The 23,158-nt window shown below is 45.8% G+C and overlaps 2 protein-coding genes across 4 annotated transcripts in view; one reads left to right on the top strand and one right to left on the bottom strand.

Moving 5' to 3' along the window:
• PTPRO (protein tyrosine phosphatase receptor type O) overlaps positions 1-6,175 on the top strand; it is a 135,769-nt gene extending 129,594 nt beyond the window's left edge. The window contains 2 exon segments of the mRNA XM_033162275.1: positions 1,628-1,746; positions 3,892-6,175. Coding sequence (XP_033018166.1) covers positions 1,628-1,732 — 105 coding nt within the window. The 3' untranslated portion in view covers positions 1,733-1,746; positions 3,892-6,175.
• A 4,971-nt stretch (positions 6,176-11,146) lies between these two features.
• Positions 11,147-23,158, bottom strand: part of EPS8 (epidermal growth factor receptor pathway substrate 8) — a 143,612-nt gene continuing 131,600 nt past the window's right edge. For 2 of the 3 annotated variants that reach the window (XR_004427436.1, XR_004427437.1), the window contains exon 20: positions 14,401-14,502. Coding sequence is in view for 1 of the 3 variants with exons in the window: in XM_033161737.1 (XP_033017628.1) it covers positions 12,643-12,756; positions 14,373-14,502; positions 15,399-15,579 (425 nt within the window). In the remaining 2 variants the exon portion in view is untranslated. Of the gene's footprint in view, positions 12,757-14,372; positions 14,503-15,398; positions 15,580-23,158 lie in introns of those variants that run through there. The other variant, XM_033161737.1, reaches the window with a different exon arrangement.

Here is a 23,158-nt window from a genome sequence, read left to right as displayed (position 1 = left end):
TAATAATAATAATTTAATACTTGTACTAAATCCTTCTGATTGGGTTGCCCTAGCCACTCTGGGCGGCCTCCAACAGAATATAATGGATCAAAATGAAACATCAAACATTAAAAGCTTCCTGATACAGGGCTGCCTTCAGATGTCTATGGAAAGTCGTATAATCAGTGTTTTTTTTCTAGAAAAATTGGTGTCAGTACTCACCAGGAAGTTGTTACAGTAAGTGCCGCACTTTTTAACAATAACAAAAAAAATCGGTGCCAGTACTGAGTATCCCCTGAAAGAAAGCACTGTGTATAATTATTTATCTCTGACATCTGATGGGAGGCCATTCTACAGGGCAGCTGCAACTACCAAGAAGACCCTCTGGCCGGTTCCATGTAACCTCACTTCTCACAGTGAGGGAACTGCCAGAAGGTCCTCGGAGCTGGAACTCTGTGTCCAGGCTGAATGATGGGGGTGGAGACGCTCCTTCGGGTATACAAGGCTGAGACTCTGTAGGGCTCTGTAGGGAACCAACATATGGAATTGGGCTTGGAAATGGGAGCCAATGTACATCCTTTAGGACTGGTTTTATATGGTCCCAGTGGCCACTCCCAGTCTAGCTGCCTCATTCCGGATGAGTTGTAGTTTCCGAGTCACCTTCAGATGTAGACAGTATTGCAGGAACCCAAGAGGGAGATAACCAGAGCTGGTAGACAGTTGTCCTAGACACGGAATAAACTTGCCCCTCCATGGACAGCTGTGAGTGATGGAAGATTCAGGAAATGAGAATCCCACTGAAACTCCTATGCAAGTTGCAAAACTTTCCCCACAAAGCATATTTTTGATCATGTGCTTCTCTCTCCGCACCGTGAATGCTCTTTAAATAACCAAACTTGTGCATGCTTTCTGGTTTGGCGCTTCCAGGGAAGAACAATTCTGCCCCTTTTAATTGTCCCTCCATCTGTTCATTTCCGAAAGCGAGTTGATCCAAAGGAGGGGAAATACTTCTGTTAACAGCCACTAGGTGTCAGTGCGCTTTAAGGAGCTGGAAGCCAACCAGCCTTTGGAGGGCTGCAAGTGTTTCCGCAGAAAACTTGAAACCACCACTGTGCTCACCACTCACCTGGTCTCAGGTTACCTTCTGAAGTGGAAAATGAATTGGTTATGCTCACCGCATCGCTCTCAAGCCTTCTGGGTGAAGCGAAGGCCAGTGCTGCGTGCAGGTAGGAAAAAACTGGAAGCCTGCTTTTCAAAGGAATCTCTTAGACCCTGACAAGGCTCCTCACCGAACCTGAACCACTCAAATGAAACCTGCCACGAAAGTCATGAGAAGGGATAAAGAATATAACCAGTTCAGACCCCAGGACCAATCTTGACAAAGCAACGAATTATACGAAAAGTCCCTCCAAATGTTCAGAGCAGTTCCTCTTCCTTTTTTTCTTTTCTTTCATGCTGTCCATATAACATTCATTTATTTATTTATTTTTTTGCTCCCAACTGTCCCAGGGAAGCTGATGTCATTTCTGGGATCCATCAGGATCAAGAAGACATGTGTAATTGGTGTGGGTCGCTGGGTTCATAAAATAGATCCCACTGGAGCTGATAGACTGCCTTTTGTTCTCTCTCTCTCTCTCTCTCTCTGCAGGAACAATACATTTTTATTCACCAGTGTGTGCAATTAATGTGGCTAAAGAAAAAGAAACAGTTCTGCATCAGCGATGTTATATATGAGAATGTCAGCAAGTCATAATTCCAGGCCAGGCGGTGAGTCCGAGGAGCTTTCTTTGGCTTTCATGCTTCAGTTTTGACTGCTCGCTCAGGAGCAGCTGCTGTCATAAATATTAAAGCCCCAGCCTTTTTATTTATTGCAAGGACCGTGCCTCGAAGCCAGATACTCCCATCCAGCTAGCATACGGCAGACGGGTTCTGCACACAGAGTGCTGGCTTGAGGAGTTCTACCTGTGCTTGCGACGCAAGAGGCTCGGCCGCTAGAGCTTCCCATTCGCAGCCGGGTTTAAAGATAAATGGTAGTGCCCAACGTAAGTGCTTGGGAGGAGATGCAGAGCTGGATTTCAACCAGTGGTGGTCGGTTTCCATTGGGCAGGGTGCAAGGCAGGAGGCCAACAGCAGGTGGAGCCAGAGCCGTTAGGCTGTATGCAGCAAAATAGAATCAGTAACACAAGGATTTCTGCTTGCACAATGTATCCTTTCTGCCCTGCAGTAAGGGGGCATTAATAATACTGAATTATCTAGACACACACACACACACACACACATTAATGTGCAAGTTGCTAACATGTAAGGATATAGTTACAGGTGGGTAGCCGTGTTCTGCCATAGTCAAAACAAAATAAAATAAAAAATTCTTTCCAGTAGCACCTTAGAGACCAACTAAGTTTGTTCTTGGTATGAGCTTTTGTGTGCAGAAGTGTGCATGCACACGAAAGCTCATGCCAAGAACAAACTTAGTTGGTCTCTAAGGTGCTACTGGAAAGAATTTTTTATTTTATGTAAGGATATAAATAGGGGTGCACACCTGAATATGCATCAGGATGCTCTTCCCGTTCGATGCAAGGCAGAGAGGCTGCATCTTCCTTTGAAAATGTATCTCCAGTCTATGTTATTTGTTCCCAGACCAGCCAGGAAGATGCCTGCCTGAGCCCTGCATACATGCGCAAATTTCTGAACTGAGTCAGGGCAATTGTGGTGACATGCGTGGAGAGATTTCAGCCGCTGTGCTCTGTAAATACAAAGTGTTACTAACGTTAATCAATCAGCGGGTGCCAATTTGAGTCAGTGGGGCTGCAAGTCAAAGGGACCGTTTATTTATTTCTGGGCCTTGTTTGGCTCTGGGTGTGATCGTGCAATAAAGAAAGAAAAAGAGAAGTAAAGGTGGCTTTTCCATTTCACAGCGAGGGATTAGCTTTTGGAAAACTTACCTTACACTTTCACCATCATCACAAAAAGGGGCATATGTTTTTTTGTGGTATGTGTGTGGGGGGTGTGGGGGGTGGGTGGGTGGGTGTTCGCCTGCTAGGTGGAGGTCTGAGCATTGCCATCTTGTTCTTCTGTGAAATTGCTATTTTGTTATACCCGCGGCCGTTTGTTAGATTTCCAAATTTCTTTCGTTCATTTGTGAATCGCTTCCCACAAAACATCCCAAAACGAAAACATGAACCATAAGAGCATAGACAAAACCAATCTCCATGTTGCCCGAGTTAAATTATACATATGCTGCCATTGCTCGTAGTACACCAGTGAATGTATGTAAATATACCAAAAACTTGAGGCAGAATATTCTGAAGAAGAAAACTGAATGTTGTAGCTTAAGACAAGATGGGATGTAACATATGAAGCATTGACTTTTGTATTTATCTGCTCAGATATGTTAATAATGTTCAAATACTAATAAGGTTTGGTCTATACCACCAGTGAATGTAAATGCATTAAAACCTTGAGAGAGAATTTACTGAAGAAGCCCGAAACTCTTCATGGGCGAAACAGGTGACAAACGCCAGCACCCTGTCTAACATTTGTGCATAACATCTTCGACACTTCATCTGATCGGACTTACCTTTGTTGATATCCAAAGGAGCCTGACTAAAGGAATTTTAAAAACTGAAATATTCCTTTTGTACAAATTTGAATGAGTTTTCTGTTGTGGCTTCTGTATAAGATTTTGCACATTGTTCTCTCAATTCTTGGATTGCTAATATAAGAACGTGGAATGGTCTGGTAGATTTTCGTGCGCCGTTTATGTGCTGCTTACTGTATATCGGGTCTACTACGAGTTAAATTACAGACAATTAATCAGTGCAAAAGCATTTCACTGATTTGGCAACCCTGCTATAATATTAGCTCATTTTTAAAACTAAGGCTACAATATCTTTCTTTCTTTCTCCCTTGCAGGTTAGAACATGAAAGGCATCCATCTTCCCTTGCTTCAGATTTTAATTCTCTCTGGGGGTTTTGTTTTGTTTTGTTTACTGTTTTATTGATTTGCCATGGACAACAGTACCCATGGACAAGTGGAAAAAGAAAGAAAGACGAGATTTTCACATCCAGAAGCTCTGGGGAGACATAGCCTTAAGGAACCTGCAGTGTCTTGTATGGACTATTTACTTTCTGTACTTTTTTTTAGAAGTTTGTAACACTGGACCAAATCCAACTCTGCGCTTCAGAAAGGTTTTCTGTCTTTCTCTTCTTACAAACCCTCTCTTTATTTATTTTTCAAACACGCAGGTTGGGCTTGAAGGTTAAGGAAAGTGCAATATTCGAGGCTCAATCCAAACGACAGTGAGCTTTCAAAGTACAGTGTGACTCTGGTGAGGTCTGTAAAAGGCAGGGCTAGGGTACTGGATGATACCTCATTAACATGGAGCAAGGGACAGGAAGACTGTGGGTCTTGGGGGAAGAAGATCTTGGGATAGTGCTGTCTATGCTCAAGAGGAACCGCCAAGTTGAGCTGTCCTCATAAAACAAACTGGCTCAAAGCTAGGTGAGAAGAAAACAGAGGAGGTGAGAAAACTTCACTTCGCAGCCAACATTTTAAAGACTGACCGAGACAACGGAACAGAGATCAATGGCGAAATTTCACAGTGCTTTGAGAAGCTCAGGAGATCGGTGCATCTCAGCAGAAATGTCTTCTTGCCTGCTCAACCAGCCTGTGTTTACGGATGGAGGGAAAGCGAATCCTGTGCGCCTGGATCCAGGGTGGAACTGTGAATGGACACGAAGCAGCCACTTTGGGTGACAAGTCTGGTCCAAACGTCATCCCCGTTTAGTAGGAGCCTTTGCTGCCTGTCCCCTTCTCCATTGGCTTGGTTTTGTTCGTTTTCTGTGTAGTCGCCCTGTGTAAAAACAACAAAAACAACACAAAACTAGGAAGTTTGTCGGTGTTGTGGGAAGGGAAGTGCAGTGGTAAACACACGTCAGTGGTGTCCATTGGTCTGAGAAAGGCGCAGAAGTGAGAATTTATTTTAGCATGCTAGGCGCATTGAAATGACTGCTTTTCTCCTCAGTGGTGCCCATGTATGCTGCTCATCAGTTCCCTGCAAGCCGTTTATTCTGGAATCAGTAGTGCAACTTTTGGCAACCTGGTGTTTTGGACTACGTTTCCCATCAGCTCCAAGGCTGGGCTGGCTGAGGCTGATGGGGGACATAGCACAAAACACTCAGACAGCAACCTACTGAGTTAGGATAACACAGCATTTCTTCTTTTCTTTGGGTTATTGTATTGATTAGGTGAGTCATACGCCGTGACAGGGATGCTGTCCGGGTGGGCATTGGTGGCATTCTCTCGTTTGTGCCCCTTTTTATTTGACTTCCGCTTGATGGAAAGCTTCTGAAGGGATTGGCTCTGGAACTACTGGAAGCAAAATATAATACCCAGGGGGATGGGCTGAGTTGGAAGAAAGAACAAAAAACGCTCACGTTCGCAAAAACAGGGCAGTTTCAAGGAGTATGGCAGTGTGGTGCAGTGGTTAGTGTGCTGGATCAGGACTGTGAGGATAGCATATGTGTCTGTGTGGCAGGCGGGAGAAACCCACCTGGGCCAGGCTGAGAATGGAATCCCCTAATGTGAATATCTGGAGCCTTCCCCACCTTAAAGGTGTGAAAGTGGGAAGGACCAACCAGAAAATTGTAGGCAGCCTTTCACGTTAAATGAATGGTGTGAAAACATGAAAGCTGGGGTGGGATTTGTGGCTGCCATGGACTGTCCAGTGCCAATGTATCTACCAACCAGGAAGCAGAGGAAAGCCCCGAGGTTACAAGTTGGGAAGAAATGTTGCAAGTTGAGGATTTGGGGTGGAGGGAGTCAATCAGTGGTGGGGCACCTGCTTGGCATGCAGAACGTCCCAGCATCTCCAGGTACGAGTGGCATTGTCCCTTACCTGAAATTCGGGAGAGGTGCTGCCAGTCAGTGTAGTTGGTACTCAGCTGGACCAATGTACATGGTATGAGGCAGCTTCCAACGTTCCTAACGCTGGGTATGGGGGGCATTCAGCCACCAGCCAGGTCTCCATGGTGGAGGCCGCCTGAGGCTGAGCAACAGAGGACCAATATGGTTTGATGGGCAAGTGTCCCAAATGTAGATAAGGCTTACGTCCCCAATTCCCTGCTCAGGCAGAAGCTATTAAATGGTGTAAGAGCTACTGAAACAGTTTGAGAATGGGTGGGTGTTTATTTTTGCTGGGTGGAGGTGACTGCAAGAGAAATCACAGTTACAGAACTTGTGGTAGCTGCCCACATCTGCAGTTTAATTCCCACTGCCTGCCACATTAACAAACACATTTTAAAGCCTTTTCCCAAATCCAGATTTTATTTCTTTATTACAAGTGAAGGGTGAACAGAGCACTGCCTTGCTACTTGAGAGCCAGTGTGGTGTAGTGGTTAAGAGCGGTAGACTCATAATCTGGGGAACCGGGTTCGCGTCTCCACTCCTCCACATGCAGCTGCTGGGTGACCTTGGGCTAGTCACACTTCTCTGAAGTCTCTCAGCCCCACTCACCTCACAGAGTGTTTGTTGTGGGGGAGGAAGGGAAAGGAGAATGTTAGCCGCATTGAGACTCCTTCGGGTAGTGAAAAGCGGGATATCAAATCCAAACTCTACTCTCATTCCCTGCAATAGATGTGTGGCAGGCAGTGGGCCAAACCTTTTGAGTGCTTGTCTTGGAAGTGCCCTTAAAATCTGCGGCAACCCCACAAGCTCAGCTCTGCTCCAACACCATCCACCTACCTCCATGGAGCTCTTCTAGCCAAGCCCATCTGCTTTTCCAGAATTTGTGGGCACTCCTACAGATTTATTCTCTTGACTGACCAGCTTTCACAAGGACAGAGCATGGGATGTCACAGAAGTACACCAGAGGCCAGCTGATCTCAAAAGGTTTACTCCTGCTAGGTTTTTGGACTATTTACTTACGTGCTGATGATCTAGCTCAGGAGAGCTGTGTGTTTGTAAGCAGGTTTCTAGGTGCTTATTAAGAAACCCAGGTGCCAATCAGATGTCTGGTAAGGTTTCAAATTTGGTTGGACCACAGCTCCCATCATACCTGACCATTGGTCCTGCTGGCTGTGGCTAAGTGCAGTCAGACTCCAACAGCATCTGGAGAGCCACAGGTTAGCCACCCTGGAACTAGGTCTTGCTACTTATGGGATGTGCATTAAAAAACAACAACGCACCCGTGTCACCACAACCAGTCAGGCTTGCATGTCTTTGAAAAGCATGACTTAGATGAGGGTGCTGTCCTTTAATCTGCTCAGTTAAATAAGCAGACCAGTAGTGTGATCCTGAGCATGTGAATAAAAATTAAGCAGGATTAGGATCAGGGCCAAAGGGCTCATCCTCACATCTGCTTGTCACATGCCTAGAAAGCGTGGGTCTAGTGGGTATGAGTGGTTCCCCCCCCCCGCTCTGCTTCTTTCCCAGGGAAAACCCATTCTTTAGCTCTAAAGCAGAAAAGTAATGGCCATCTGCAAAAAAAGAAGGGGGAAAAGCCCGATTGCTGTTTGCTCCATTTGAACGCTAAAGAACGCTTTTCCCAGGGGAAAGTAGCAGGAGAAAAAAAGAGTGTGGATAAACCCTAAGTCACCAGGGTACAGGGTCTTTTCGACTTCAAAATGACCTTGCGCCACCAAGATGGCCAAAAACCTACCAACTGTATTTCTGCAGAGCCATGCAACAACATAAGCACCTCCTTGCATGTCTCTAAAGAAGCAATTTTCACGGGTGTTCACAACATGACCAGCTTCCCCCAAAGCAAGTCCAGGTTTTGGTATCAAATGCTCTGTGGAAGCAGATCACACAGCACAGGCAAGTGTGACACGCTGTTTTGCGAAGTTGCATTTTGGGGGGTACCAAAGGAAAGGAAAAAACAAAACCTCAGGCCATGTTAGCTTGAGTTTTGACCACACATACAAAAAGAGGGGCAGGCATTTTTGTAGTTGATGATACACGCACTGAAGACGAGCTATGAATGTGCCGTGCTCTCATTGCAGAGACCAGCAGTCCCAGAGACCAGCAGTCCATCTATCCTGGATCTGAGGACAGTGATTTCTGTGTGTTTGACCAAATCGTGCACCTCTTTCCTGCCCGCTGTCCCACATTTTGGGGTGCACACTTCCAAAACGAGATAAAAGCTAGCAAGCTGCCAGAGTTCAGACTCAAAACCAACCATTAGCATCCTCGATTCAGGATTTTGATCAGCAAGTTATTAACACGAACTGTGTGTGCGAACTGTGTGCAAACTCACACAATGCATAGGAGGATCAGTGTTCAAATTTTACATAAAGAGCAGATGGGTTCTCGAACCTGCAAGTAATTCATGTTCTCTAAGCTGGATGTTCTTTGCTCAGAAACACCAGAAGCTGGTGTTTGGAAAGGGGAGGGTGCTTTGCACATGCTCAGGAGGGGCATTAGGAGCTCCTGGCTGAATCATGAAATAAAAAACCTGGTTGTCAGGAAAGTCTGGGTGTGCGTGGTTACAGATTCTTACTGCTTTGCTCAAAGCATCTGGATTTGGGTTTTTTTTTAAAAAAAAATTATACTGGCGCTTGTATCTTGATAAAAGTGTCATGGGTACCACCACAGAAAAAAAACACTGGGTGCAGAGAAACCAAACATTATTGTGGTCTAGGGACCAACCCCATAGATCAGGGGTCAGCAACCTTTTTCAGCTGTGGGCTGGTCCACCATCCCTCAGACCATGTGGCGGGCTGGACTATATTTTGAAAATAATAATAATGAACAAGTTCCTGTGCCCCACAAATAACCCAGAGATGCCTTTTAAATAAAAGGACACATTCTACTCATGCAAAAACACGCTGATTTCCGGACCGTCCGCAGGCCGGATTGAGAAGGCGATTGGGCCGCATCCGGCCCCTGGGCCTTAGGTTACCTACCCCTGCCATAGATCGTCATGGTAATGCAGGCTTGTCACACCAGATGGCCACAGAAACGTGTTTTTGTGTTGCTCAGCAATCCTACAGAAGAGCATGGGGCGACCCCTCAAACAATTGTCTTGATTTCTTTCAGTTGGGACTGTTCTGAGTTTTGCAGCAATGTGTGTATTAGAAAAGTATTTTCTGTGTTAGGCTTAGCTTCTTCGAGGTTGTAGTTATAGAATCTGAACATGGGGCCAGAGCTGTATGAACATGGAACGGCACAAATAACACTGATCGACGCAAAAACACCACCTAGATGGCTTGGCTCGTCTTTATTTTGTCATTGTGCAATTACTTGCAGAACCTTCTGTGTTGAACAGCAATGAGAGAAAAGTGGCATTTTTCTACAATAGCCTGCTCCCGACATTTTCTCTCTTTCTGTCAGAGTCATGCCATTGATAACAACTAGTTCACGACTATCTACAATCACTGGCAGGGGCTCTGCAGGGTTTCAGGCAAGGACTTAAATTTTCCAGTCCTACTTGGGATTAGATCTGGGGCCTTGTTCAGGAAAAACAGGTGCTCTGTCCCTGACTTGTGGTTCTTCCTTCTTCAACTCTGCATTTCAGAGACACAGAATGCTGGAAACTGTCCTTGAGGAGGGAGAAAGACCGGGGGTGTTCCCTTATTGAAAAACAACACTCCGCATCTCTTAGGCTTTTAGCTAGAGTATTATAATTCAGTTGTCAGCCTATTGGAACGAAGAATGCACACACTATTTACAAGAGCTGCTTTGTGCTGGGAACAACCAGCAAAAGCACACAAACCTGCAAAATACCCTTTGCAGGGGGAAAACAAAACCCTTCTGAGCACATTACAAAAGAGACCTGCCATTCATGTATGATGGCTGGCTAATTTTGCCCAAAATTAGTCACGTGCTTTATCAAAATTATCAGTCCTTGTTTGGAGAACTGATGGTTTATGTGGGGGGAAGAAAGGATAAAGAGCAGTGTAGCAAAAAGAGATGAGAGCTTTTGTGTGAGAGACAGCACATGAGCATGGATGTGGGAAAGAACATGCGCACGTGTTTGTTGGAGAAAAAACATTAAGGTTTGTGCAAGGAGGGGAGCACCAATCCTTTTCATGTGTGTCTTCCGCACAATGGTGCTGCCCAGACTTTTTCAATTACTTCCCCTCAGCTGCAACAGTCCAATGACGAGACCAGTTTGGCGGTGGGTGTGTTCTTTTCATGCCCCCACCTGTGCTAGGATGATTGACTGTATTGTTGTATCAGCCAGTTCCAGAGGCACTGTCTTGTGCCCAAGATGGCGGCAGCGGGGGGGGGGGGGGCTGGCGCATGCCACACTCATGTGACATCATGCATGTGACACGCATTGCACATGTGCAACGTTGCATTGTCGGGAGGAGGCCGAGTGTGGAGCCCAGAACGGCGCAGCTTCTTCTCTCCTGCTCAGGAGGAGCCAACCGTTCAAATCTGGACTCAAAGTTTGAGTGGTGGTCTTTGGTCACTCAATAACTTGCTGGCTCACATAGTCATATCACATAGGATAAAAGGGGGAGGGGGATAAATCATGTACACTGCCTGAAGCTCCTTGGAGGAAAGGCGAGATAGAAATGCAGTGAATTAAATAAAAATCTGGAGTTCCAATCTGTCAAATGCCCTGCTCTGCAGAGAATTTAGCTAGATGATAAATCCCGATTTTCATACTGGTGTTTCTCCTCGAAGAGCCAATTCAAGCAATTAAATAGTCATGTAGATGAGTCCTCCTAGGGACTATATAATGTCGGAATGCAGGTGGATGATTGCATTTAAATGTTTCATCTCAAAAGACCCTTGAAGATGGAAAGCTAGTATGAGAGGGGGCCTAGAGTAGAAATGTCCACAACCAGAGGTGGCACAACTAGTTTGTGTGGTACAACCAGTTTGGCCACACTGGGCGCTGCCCTCTAGGGGACACCACGACCGAGCATGAGAGGCAACGGCAGGGGGAATTTAATCATCACACAGGGTGCCACTGAAATTTGGGAGTCCGAAATCCACCACTGCCTAACAAGCCAGGGAAATGCTTCCAAAATGCCTCCACACACACACACACACACACACACACACACACCTGAAATCTAAGTGCTATAACTTGGGACTATACCATTGCTGGTCTCTGAATGTCTGAATCCATTATTTTGGGACAAAAGGGGGGGGGGGTTAACCTTTCACCATTCGTTTCTACCCTCTCTTTATCACGACAGAGAATGCAAAGCATTTTACATACATCAAATAGTGTTTATTGCAGACTTTCAGCTGAGTCATGTGAAAAAGGCACCATGAAAATTAATAAAACTAGATGATTAATTTCTTCTAAATGACATGATGGGTTTCTTTTTGTAATGCCTTTATATACAGGTGACAGAATGGAACATTTTGCACTGGGGAAACTGAGGTGGGGGAAGAAGTCGTCATAGTACCATAAACAACATTTACTGGAATATTTAACTCGGATTGGCCATGTTTCAAAAGATTTCAGTTGGAAATTAATACTTTGTTCTCTTTTGCAAATGCCTTTCACCCCACCCCCAGAAAACCTGGGTTTCCCTTTCCTTTCAACGGGTGAAGTTAACACAATGCCCTTCAGAAATAATACTGTGAATGAACACACAGAGACCTTCGAAATCAAGGTCCGACTGCCCCGCCCTGAACCTTTTAAAAAACTGACACTTGTGTTATCGTTTCCTTTGTGCCTTTATTGGTTTTCTTGTGCTCATCCACACTGGAACAGCCGTAAAATTGGAATCCAGAATAAGTTACCTCTGCTATCGCGATCTCCGTTAAGAAACCATCTAGTGAAGTTTTTGGAAGAATGGCCATCGTTTGCATGGATGATTCGAGCCGTTGGCATCTCAAGGTGCTGAGAAATGAGATGTGGAGAGAAAGAGCCCATGGCTATGGATGAGAGTGACAGGACAAGCGAAAGGGAGCACTCCCGGTGCCATGAAGTTCCACTGATTCCAGCAGCAAAGAGCCAAAAGCTCACATACATTTAACTCCTCTGTTGACATCAATGGATCTTAAAAGGAGATTCTCCCTGCCTAGATCATGTGCCTTTGGATTCACACTGGATCACAGATTTCAACATGTTTTCTTGCAGAGATTGGGAGCTGGTGGCCTTCTGGACACTGCTGGCCTATCGCTGCCATCAGCTCTGACCATTGGACAGACTGGCCAGAGCTGATAGAAGCTGGAGTCCTAAAACAATGGAAAGTCCCACAGATTTTCCTTACGTGTTTTAATCAGGTGGCTCAGTGGCCGACTTTGCCCCCCGGAAATAGCGGTGTGATTTTGCTTTGAAGAAGAAGAAGGGGGAAGATCAGAAAAGCATGAAATGATTAGCTTCATCCAGCCAGCCTTGGGAGCGCTGGTTCATTTCCCCTTAAATGTGCTTTCTGAGCAAGTGAGAAGGGGAGCACCAGTTGCATGCTTTCTTCATAGTAGTCTTCATCAATCTGGTGCCGTCCAGATGTTTTGGGACTACAACTCCCATTAGCCCCAGTTGAGCTGTAATCCAAAACATCTGGAGAACACCAGGTTGACGAAGGCTGATTTATGGCATCAAGTTGTGTCTACATAAATAGTCACCATCAACCAGACATTTCCTCTTCATGGCTTCCTAAAACAAAGCATGATGGAACAGGGCCCAGAATAATGGGAGCTCTTCCTTCTTTTTTTGAGGAAGTACAAACAAAAACAGACAGAGAATTCATTTAGTGGCTGCTGCTCTCGTCGAAAGACTCTACTCCTGAGTCCGTGGCGGCAGCACTGAGTTTCTCTTGCCGTCTTCTCATAATCTCTTGCAATTCTGTACTTCCACTGGTAGCCTTTGAAATCAGAAAAAAGGGGGGAGAGAGATTCAAAACAAGCCTATTTTTGCACAAGAGCCAAGATTCGACTTCAGCTATGAAATGCATCTATCAAATCCATTTATTTAACAGGGGGAGGAGTGGTGGAAGGTTTCTGATTCATCAAAACATGTTGAGGAGACCCAAAGACGAGAATAAGAACGTAAGAGAAGCCTGCTGGATCAGGCCAATGGCCTATCCAGTCCAGCATCCTGTTCCCACAGTGGCCAAACAGATGCCTGTGGGAAGCCCGCAAGCAGGATTTGAGCACAAACTCCCTTTCTGTTAAGTTACAGCAATAGGTATCTAGAAACATTACTGCTCCTGAGCATAGAACAACAACATAGCTAGTAGCCACTGACAGCCTTATCCTCTCAATCGCAGGGTTGTGGGTTCGAGCCCTACGTTGGGGGAAAAAGATTCCTGCATTGCAGGGGGTTGGACTAGATGACCCTTGGTGACCCAACAGTGCTTCCTGTGGGAGTGAGTTCCATAGTTTCCCAATGAGCTGTGTGAAGAAGCACTTTCTTTTATCTGTGCTGAATCTTCCAGCCTTCAACTTCATTGGAGGTCTGTGAGTTCCAGTGTTATGAGAGAGGGAGCAGCCATTCAGTGCAGGGGGAAGGTTCTAAATCTGCCTCCTGTGTCCTAAACAAACTCCCCACACATTGGAAAGTAGGCTTGCTATTTGAGAAAGGTGGACAGAGTCATTCCGTACAACACTGCCATCTTCTATGTGTAGCGCAGGTAGGGGAACTGGACCCAGCCAAAGGGTTGGATTCCAAACAGGCCACTTCGACAGGCTGTATGATGCCAGGTGATTCAAAATTCTAGCCATGGGAACAGCCACAGGCTTCCCCCCGGTCTTAGCGCTGTGACTCCACAGCATTAAGATCAGAGATAAGACTCTGCTTGCTATTTGATACTAAAAAGGCAGCAGCAGAGGCTTATCTCTGATGTTAGCACCACCTCTGCTGCCACCTATGACTATCCTAGAGCAAGCAGAGGCTTTCCCCCGATCTTAGCGCTGTGACCCCATAGCGCTAAGCTCAGAGATAAGCCTCCTTTACTTGATGTTTGATACTAAAAAGGCTTATCCCTGATGTTAGCACTGCCTCCGCTGCCACCTATGACTATCCTAGAGCAAGCAGAAGCTTATTTCTGATCTTAGTGCTGTGGTGTGTTTGCTTATTTTAAGAGGGTGGGGGAGCATTACAGCATGCAGTGTGAAGTGCTATGATCCAGCAAGAGCTGCACTGTGTGGTTCTGTTGACGGTACAGCTAGGTTCTCAGATAAACTGTTGAGATGCTGAAGGCATTCTTCTGCTGCAGTGCAGTGGTAAGTCAAAGGCCATCTAGTCCAAACTCCTGCTGAAGCCCCTTCCAACTCAGCGTTTAAATGACACCCAACTTAATGTTCATTCCACTTTTGTCATTACTCTGAATGGAAGGGCTCAGAGCTCAATGCATGCACTGTATTGGTCATTCAATCCTTGGTGCATCCAGATAGCCATGCCTTACATCTAAAAGTACGGATGAAGAGCTAGAATGGCAAAGGCTGATGGATTTGATGGAGAAATCGACTCGGCACATACCTCCAGTGCAGCTTTCTGAACAGTAATTTGGCTGTAGACTCGAGCTCCTTCGGGGCACACAGTCCTTAGCTCGTCTTTGTTGAGGGAGAACAGCTGAGCACCAGTCAAAACCCCAAGGCTGTTGACAGTTCTGTAGGATTAGCAGCAACAGATTAGCACAGCGAAGCTATTTTATTTTAATATAAAAACAAACAAGAAAATGCAAAATGTGGTACTCGGGTAAAGGAAAGAAATTGCTCACTCGCAACACGCAACCAGAAATCGCCAAGGCCTTTCCCCCCAAGTAGGCTCCTGAAAGCCTAAACTCAGAATCAAACGTATTTGTTTGGTCCCAAGATGAACACAGAAGGGAAGAGAATCGAACATCATCTTTCAATTTGATCCTGCTTTTGTGAAGTACGCCAGCAATTTGGAGGAGTTTATTCAGAAGGGAATCAAACCATAGGTCCACCTACTGTAGGATCAGTAATGGCAGTGGATTTCAAGCAGGGTTTTTTTTTCCAGGCAAGGGATGCCAACCTTGTCCTAAGTGTTGTGGGCCCAATTTTATGGAACTCCCTTCCAGCTGTGAACAGACAAGCCCCTTTCCCTGTTGAACTTCCAGAATCTGCCTATCTATTTGTTGCATTGATATACCTCCTTTATCTTCCAAGGATCTCAAGGTGGTGGTTCATGGTTCTCCTTCTCCCCTTTTCGGTTCACCTTCCCAACAACCCTGCGAATTGGGTTAGGCTAAGAGATCATGACTGGCCCAAGGTGAGCTTCATGGCCAAGAGGGGATGCAAATTCTGTTCTCCCAGGTCCCGGTCCAGTTTTATCTCTTTCTCAGCATTTAGTTACTTGCACATGGCTTAGAGACTACTGCAATTAAGCCGTATGCCAACACTTAAAATAAACAAACAAACCTGGGACCTTCTGCAAGCAAAGCAGAAACTCTGCCACTGAGCTTAAGCCAGCTCTTTTGGACAGGATGGTGCTGAGAAGCCTCTTAACTCTGATCAGAAAATGCTGCTCCTTGAAACTCACACTGGGTTGAAGCCTTTCGCCTGCAACCAGCTTTTCACGTCTTCGGGCGAGGAGTCGTAGCTGATGTTGATGGCTGGGGCGTTGGATCGTGGCACATGGAACTTCTTTTGGGCAGCACTTCGGCCAATGGTGAGCCGGTGGATGAGCTCATCCTGGACTTCCTCCATCTGAGATTTCCGTCCTTTAAAAAAACAAAGGAGGGGAAGGAAGAAGAGAAAGTTGACCGCTGTTTAAAATATATATTTGAAAAAGCGACTCAAAGGGAAACTGATTCCTGCCACCTGCTTTGATTGCTTTAACTGCAGTGCAATCCTATGCATGTTTACTCAGAAGTAAAGGCTGTGGGGTTTACTCCTCAGTAAATGTGCATAGAATTGAGGCCCTATACCATTTTCTTGCCAAATGGTATAGCTATTGTCAGCTTTTTCCGTTTAATCTAGAATTTTAGGATTAAGGACAAATCATAATCAACTTTGCAGAATTCTGTTCTCCCCAAATTTAACAGGATTGTTGGTGAACTCCACTGCAGGCTTAGAGCGTGGTCTAACCAAACTGAAGCACTTTTAAGCCCGGTTGCTTTCAATGAGAGAGCTAAGGATGTGCTTCATTTCCCCCCATTAAAATCAATGGGACTTAGGAGTTCTTGATGTGGATTGGTTCCTTCATATTTAGGGCCATATATGTTTAATATGTAAGCATGTACTAGGATGGTTCTATATATCACCCCAACAGCACTGGCTGTTCGAGATTAGCATGGCAAATGTGTAGGCACCAAAAAACAGTCCATCACTAGGGTTTTTGGCTACTGCAGCATTCTCCTCCTTAGCTCCTGTCTCCCACACTGGCTATTTCAAGAGCAAAGGGAAATCACTGCTTTGAATTCTGCCAGCCAAGAAGCCTTGGCTGTGCTTCTTCCTTCCCATCCTGTAAAATTAGCACGTGCCGCACATAGCAAAGCAAGCACAATGAAAAGCTGGCACAGCCCTCCAGGGATCGGAGTGGCAGCCTTGCAATAGCTGACTGTTCACTGGTCAAGGCTGCACCACCCCAAGCGATTCTGCGAATAGAATAAATCGTGAAAATTAAACATGTCTGCATTAGTCAAGTCTGCTTTCCACAACCATGTTTCCGAAGCACCTGGAATTGTTGGGCTGGGGGAATGGCAAAAGTCCGTGCATGGAGACTCAAGGCAGATGGGCTGCAGAGGACCCAGGAGGATAGAAAAAGCCCATTTCCTGACCAGAGGATACTCTGTACAGTCTGCCTCCATAAGAGCTAGAAACTTGGCTTTAAAATAAACACACCCAAGAACCTTTGGTTCTCAACACCACTTCCAATGCCAAATTTTCTGGATGACAAGTACAGTATTGAGAACACATTTCCCTCCAAGTGATGGACTGGTATCCAACACTAGTCATACTCTGAGAAGATTCAATGAAATAAATGAATTTCAGCAAGTCGAGGCCTGAAGGAGCGTCTCCACCCCCATCGTTCTGCCTGGACACTGAGGTCCAGTGCTGAGGGCCTTCTGGCGGTTCCCTCACTACGAGAAGCCAAGTTACAGGGAACCAGGCAGAGGGCCTTCTCGGTAGTGGCACCTGCCCTGTGAAATGCCCTCCCACCAGATGTCAAAGAGAAAAACAACTACCAGACTTTTGGAAGACATCTGAAGGCAGCCCTGTTTAGGGAGGCTTTTAATGTTTAATATATTATTGCATTTTAATGTTGTTGGAAGCCACCCAGAGTGGCTGGGGAAACCCAGCCAGATGGGTGCGGTATAAATAATAAATTATTATTATCATTATTATTATTGACATAAATGATTCTACTCAGAGTAGGACTTAACTGGATATAAGCAGCTTAATTACTTCTTTTGACACACGTGGCTTTTCTGGCCCACAGAAGAAGAGAGAGAGAGAGACTCACGATCTATAGGGGGCGGCTTCTGCCTCTGGCCATCTCGCCCGCCTTCGCTTGAGGTGCTGCTTTGGCGGCTGATGGCTCCAGGCACCTTTGGCACAGGAACTGGGATGGGCGCTGGCATACTTGGCGGGAGAGGGACAGGAAGTGGCGTCTGGGGCGGCGAAGGGACGACAGGAGCGGGGTCAGGTTGCTTCGGAACAAAGTCTGTCCTTTGCTTCTACAAATGCAAACACAAAAAAGAGGCCAAATTTTTCATAGCTATGGGGAAAATCCAAGTTGTTGGGGTTTGTAGAATATATGCACTAACTAAACCTCTGCAAGAGTGAACACTTGTTTGCTTATTTTCCACGCGTCAAACCTGAGCAACACGAGAGAGGCATTGCAGTTAAAGCACATCCATGCATTGCAGGAAGAGAAAAACAGAGAGTGAAACCTAAGTCAGTAGATCATCACCATCTCTTGGTCTTTTTTAAAAGAATAGTTTTTAATGCATCTGTCTGTCTGTCTGTCTGTCTATCACCATCAGCTCAAGGTTTACTCTTGCAGCCCTTCTGACTGCAGAGCCTGCATACCTGGGGACAATGTGAATTGGTCCCCAGTGTGGGAATGCCTTCTTACTTCTGGAGAGAACAAGCAAGAATGCATTCCCAAAAGGCTAGTTCACACTGTGAACACCTTTACAGTCCCAGCCTGCTGAGCGGGCTACAGACTTTCAAGAGGTCTGACTGCGTTGCATTTTCAAAAGGCTCTATAGTCTTTTGAGAGCTCTTAACAGCCGAGGAAACCACAGTGGAGATGGCAACACAGGGGCATTTTTTTCCCCTCCTGGAAAGCTACATGGGATCTGAAAAAAATGAAGAGTGGGAGGTATTGTGCAGAAGGGAGAGTCTTGCTAAATAGCCACCAGATATAGTAAGGCTCAAACACTGAGCAAAAATAAGAGATTTAAGGATCGTACTGGATCCTTTAATCTGTCTCCTTAATCATGCAGAATTGTGCCATGTCAATGCTCAGGAATATAGGCACACACCTATGGCCTTTCCACAAAAACAGCAGGAGTCACCTACATAGGTCTTGCAGATGCATAAAATCAGAGTTGGAAGAGACCCTGAGGATCATCTAGTCCAACCTGAATATGCAGTTGTTCCATAGGGTGTTATCAGCACCATGCTCTAACACACGAGAGAGAGAGAGAGAGAGAGAGAGAGAGAGAGAGAGAGAGATGTGTTTCTTTTAGTGCCCATAAATGTTTGATGTCTAATCTAAAGTGAAAAGCCCATGCAAAATATATTCCTCATGAAGTATTTGTGAATAATAATAATAATAATAATAATAATAATAATATACCATTCTGAAGCAGAGCATGTTTTCTCCAGACAATCTATGAGCTGTAAACCCAAGATCAAACCTTGGTTACAGCTTGTGGTGCATCTGGAGAGAGACAAACCATGACATGGAAAGCTAGCTAAACCGTGGCTTAGCTCACGGCAGAAGAACCAGGGGAAGAACATAGTTGCAGTGATTTCCTTTCTGGAATCGTGAGCTTTCTTGCTAAGCTACAGTTTGCTTAGCATTCCATCTGCTCAGTAATAAGCTAGACAGACCAAGTTTTCTGACCCTGCATAGGGCAGCTTCAGATGTTAAGCCTCGCTTGAGACTCCCTAAGGCTGGAAGTTGAGAATTTGTTAGAGGAAACAGTCGTGAGGTGGGAGAGAAGGCTTTTGAGGAGCGCGGCAGATCTTACGGACAGTTCCAAAAAAGCTTTTAACAAGGCACACTGCTTCATATATTTTATATGAGAACAATTTGAATTACCTCAGAGAGTTCTCCCAGTAATTGCTACAAGAAAAACGAAGTAAATCAAAGCAAATTAGACAAGTTGGAACAACGTTGAAACGTCAACCACAGAATCAGCATCCTTCCAGCATTTTAAGTGGGCATTCACTGGCTCTTGATGGGAGCAATTACTTGCCAATTTTTGAATTCCTATTGGAATTCCCAGCATCACCAGCAGGGACGACAATGTGCAGTCACAAAACAAAGCAAACCAAACCATGGCTTGTGCTATATTAGCTCAGGATTGCATTATGGGTGTGTTATATTATACTAAAATATAATACAGTGGTTTAGATTGTATTACCGATCTGCCTCCTGGGACAATACAACTCCTGGGATAATAGACTGCATCATGTGGTAATGCAATGCTTTTTCCAAGTCAAGCGCTTTTAAAATGGGCAAGATGCTCTCAGAAATACTGATGTGCACTGGGCCCTCACAAAGTCAATGGGCAAAGTTGAAGACCTTCATTGCGGTCACCCACAATCTCCAGCACAAGATGGCACCTACGATGATGTGAGCCATGGGGACCAGAAACTTGTTAAAAATAGAAATATTAGGTTTTAAATAAAAGTCCCCCAAGTTGCCTGTGTGGATGTGTAACTCGGGAATGGAATGGATACAACTATTGGGGGTCAATGTTTGTCAGGGAGCTCTGTGGGGCATGATGTTGGCAGGGGACAGGAAGAGACATATAGAGGCAAATCCCCACTTATGTGGGGGTTACGTTCCAGGTCCCCACACACATAAGAGAAATGTGTGCAAGTGGGGAACACCCTGGAGAGACCCTCCCCAGAGTCCAAAATGGACATCCTATTGGGGCACTGTGCAGGGGCTCCATGCAAGCCAGAGGCACAGTGGGGCTTTGTTGAGGCTGCTTAGCCTCCCCGCATAACAGCTGGTGCACAGGGTAGTGCAGCAGCAGCAGCCACTTTCAGCTGAACAGGCACAACAAAGCCCCGCTGTGCCTCTGGCTCGCGAGGAGACACCCACACACCCCGAGCCCAAAGAGGACATCCTCTTTGGGCTCTGGGGAGGGCGTCCTCACGAGCCACCCACCACTTCCAGGTTCCCAGCACTGTACATGTGCGTGGTCGCGCAGAAGAACATCTCACGCATGTGGGGAGTTTCCTGTATTGTGATTGCCAGGAACTGGTATATGAGGATATAAAGCACTAGGCAGTGGTGTCACAATGGCTAACAGCCATTAAGAGCCTTCTCCTCCCTGAACATCCAAAACATCTGGAAGGCACCATAATGGTAACTCCCAGCTAAAGTCCAATTCACCATCTCCCACCGTGCTCCATTTGTAGAAGGAGGTGGCCAACTCCACACTCCCAGCTCTGCCCAGTAAGAATGAGAACAGACTTAAAGTCTAGATTTTCCCTGCACAGGCTTTATATCCCTGTACAGTCATACCTCGGGTTACGAACGCTGTGGGTTGTGGTGGTGAAGTGGTTAAGAGTGGTAGACTCCTAATCTACCACTCCTAATCTAATCTGGTTAAGAGTGGTAGACTCCTAATCTGGGGAACCGGGTTCGTGTCTCCGCTCCTCCACATGCAGCTGCTGGGTGACCTTGGGCTAGTCACACTTCTCTGAAGTCTCTCAGCCTCACTCACCTCACAGAGTGTTTGTTGTGGGGGAGGAAGGGAAAGGAGAATGTTAGCCGCTTTGAGATTCCTTCGGGTAGTGATAAAGCGGGATATCAAATCCAAACTCTTCTTCTTCTTCTTTTTGGGTTGTGGACTGCGCCGAACCCGGAAGTACCAGAACGGGTTACTTCCGGGTTTCGGCACTCGCGCAGAGGCGCAAAATGACATCATGCACGTGCCCAGACATGGCGCTGCAGGTTGCAAATGTGCCTCCCGCACGGATCATGTTCGCAACCTGAGGTATGACTGTACATAACTGTACGGACCAAATGAACAAAGAATAAAAAATGCAGTATGTCTGAGACGGCCTTGCACATGCAACAGTTTTCTTTGTTCAAAAAGTGAAGTCATCATTTGGATAAACCTGGAAACAAGAAACTCAATGCAATGGCTGTTTAATTAAACTTTCTTTTAAAAAAGAATACCTCCGCCTCCTCTTCGTCCCCAACCGATCAGTTCTGCTAGAATGGTACTGCACAGATTACTGGCAAAGACTTAATGACAATTCTGGCAACTGCCGAATGAGCACCTGCCCATGTGCATTCCTTCATTTGCAACACATTTCCCAGGCAGCTGAGAAAGGGGGGGGGGTGAGAGCAGTTGGCAGTGGGCACTTGTGTTGGATCTAAGCAAGCTGGCAGGAGATCTGGGCATGAGAAATGTGTGTGAAAGAGAAGCTGCACCCCCGCAGAGAGACATTTGCCACAAACGGATAAATAAAGAGACTTGTGGAAGGTTTAGTGGTGGACTCCAAAGAATACAGAGAGAAAGCAGTGAATCCCAAGGGGAAACCCTGGTCAAACTTGGCACCGGCATGTTCGCAAGCGGGAGCAAATGGCCAAGATCTTTTGGCAGCAGGAAGAAATATATATATATATGTGTGTGTGTGTGTGTGTGTCATTAAACCAGTGCCAGGATTAAAAAAGTAATGAGGCAATATGCTGAGCTGTAAAGTGAGGGTAGGCTTGTATGTTAGGAGTCCCATTTCTGACCCGTGTCCATTTTGTACATGTTCACTCATATGCATTTTTCCTTTACTTGTGGTTCTCAAACCTCTCCCGTCCCATGGATCACTTAAAAATTACTTAGGGTCTTGCTGGACCAATTAGTAATTTTTCTGCCTCTTGTAGGGAATGTAATACGTTGAATTAGGAGCTATGGTTTTTAATTGAATCAGTATCAAACTTTAGAATTCCTAGTCTCCCTTCAACAAATTTAGACTCAAGTAATGTGTAAAAACAACTGCACAAACTAATGTAACGTGTACACGGAATGCGTGTATCAATGAAAAGAACATACAAAAATGTGTTGTGTTGGGGGAAACTGCTTAGCAAAACAGGGCGTATTAACAAATTGCATACGGAAATGCGTATATAAGGAGAGATTTGCACTAAAAGGCTGGTGAATCTTCACAAAGACTTTAATTCCCCATCCCTGGCAAACTCACATGGAAATGTGGAGAACTGAATTTAAGATTGGGAAAAAGAGAATCTGACATATCTGCCCACACCCACGAGGAACCGATCCTTCTGTGTGGCATCAGCTACTCTCTGGATGTCCCTGCCCATTGGTATCAGGCAAACACTTTTGCTACATTGTCTTCGACACCCACTGTTTTGTTAAGACTTGCTCAATTTGTACATTGCACGACACTTATTTTCCTCTTCTAGGATAAGGGCATAAACAGAGCTTCGGGGACTGTGGGGCATTTAAAAAAAGAAAAGAAAAAGAAGGTGGCGAATTAGGTTCTCTTTTCTGCTCCCCACCTCTTTTCCTAACTGCCCATCCATGGAAAGGATGCAGAGCAAACTAACAGCTACAGCACAGGACTCCGTGGTGAATTTGGCACTCGCTTCCTCTCTTGCCCATATTGCGCTCAGGCAGAGAGGTGGAAGTACTCAGCTCTCATCCTGCTGGGTCCTTGGGATGGAACTTTCTCCTTTCAAGCTCCTTCCTTCCACTATGGAGGAAACAGATGGGGAGGTGGACAGGCTCCACATGCTCTGTTCTGCTTCAACACCCCAAGCCCACAGGTATCTCTTTTATTTGCAAGTCTTAACATTGCACGGTGACATACTGTTTGGTTTCAGGCAGTAGTCCCTGCTGTGGGTGGCGGTCTGGGCCAGATGGGGCACAGCTGGGTCCTGGCTCTGGAGCAGCCAAATCTGTACCAGGTTCAGCAATCAGAACTAGGCCAGGCCAGGGACAAAGTCCAGAAAGGAAGGCTCTAGATAAGGAGGGCAAGGATGCGATCAGCACCACGGAGAGCTCAGAGTGCTGCTGAGTACCGAACAAGCAAAACATGAATATTGCTCCAACAACTATCAAACTCTTGACTGAGTCTTAA

The sequence above is a fragment of the Lacerta agilis genome, chromosome 10 (genome assembly GCF_009819535.1).
Source record: "Lacerta agilis isolate rLacAgi1 chromosome 10, rLacAgi1.pri, whole genome shotgun sequence".
NCBI lineage: Eukaryota > Metazoa > Chordata > Lepidosauria > Squamata > Lacertidae > Lacerta > Lacerta agilis.
The sequence above is the reverse complement of the archived record's forward strand: the minus strand, read 5'-3'. Positions and strand labels throughout refer to the sequence as shown.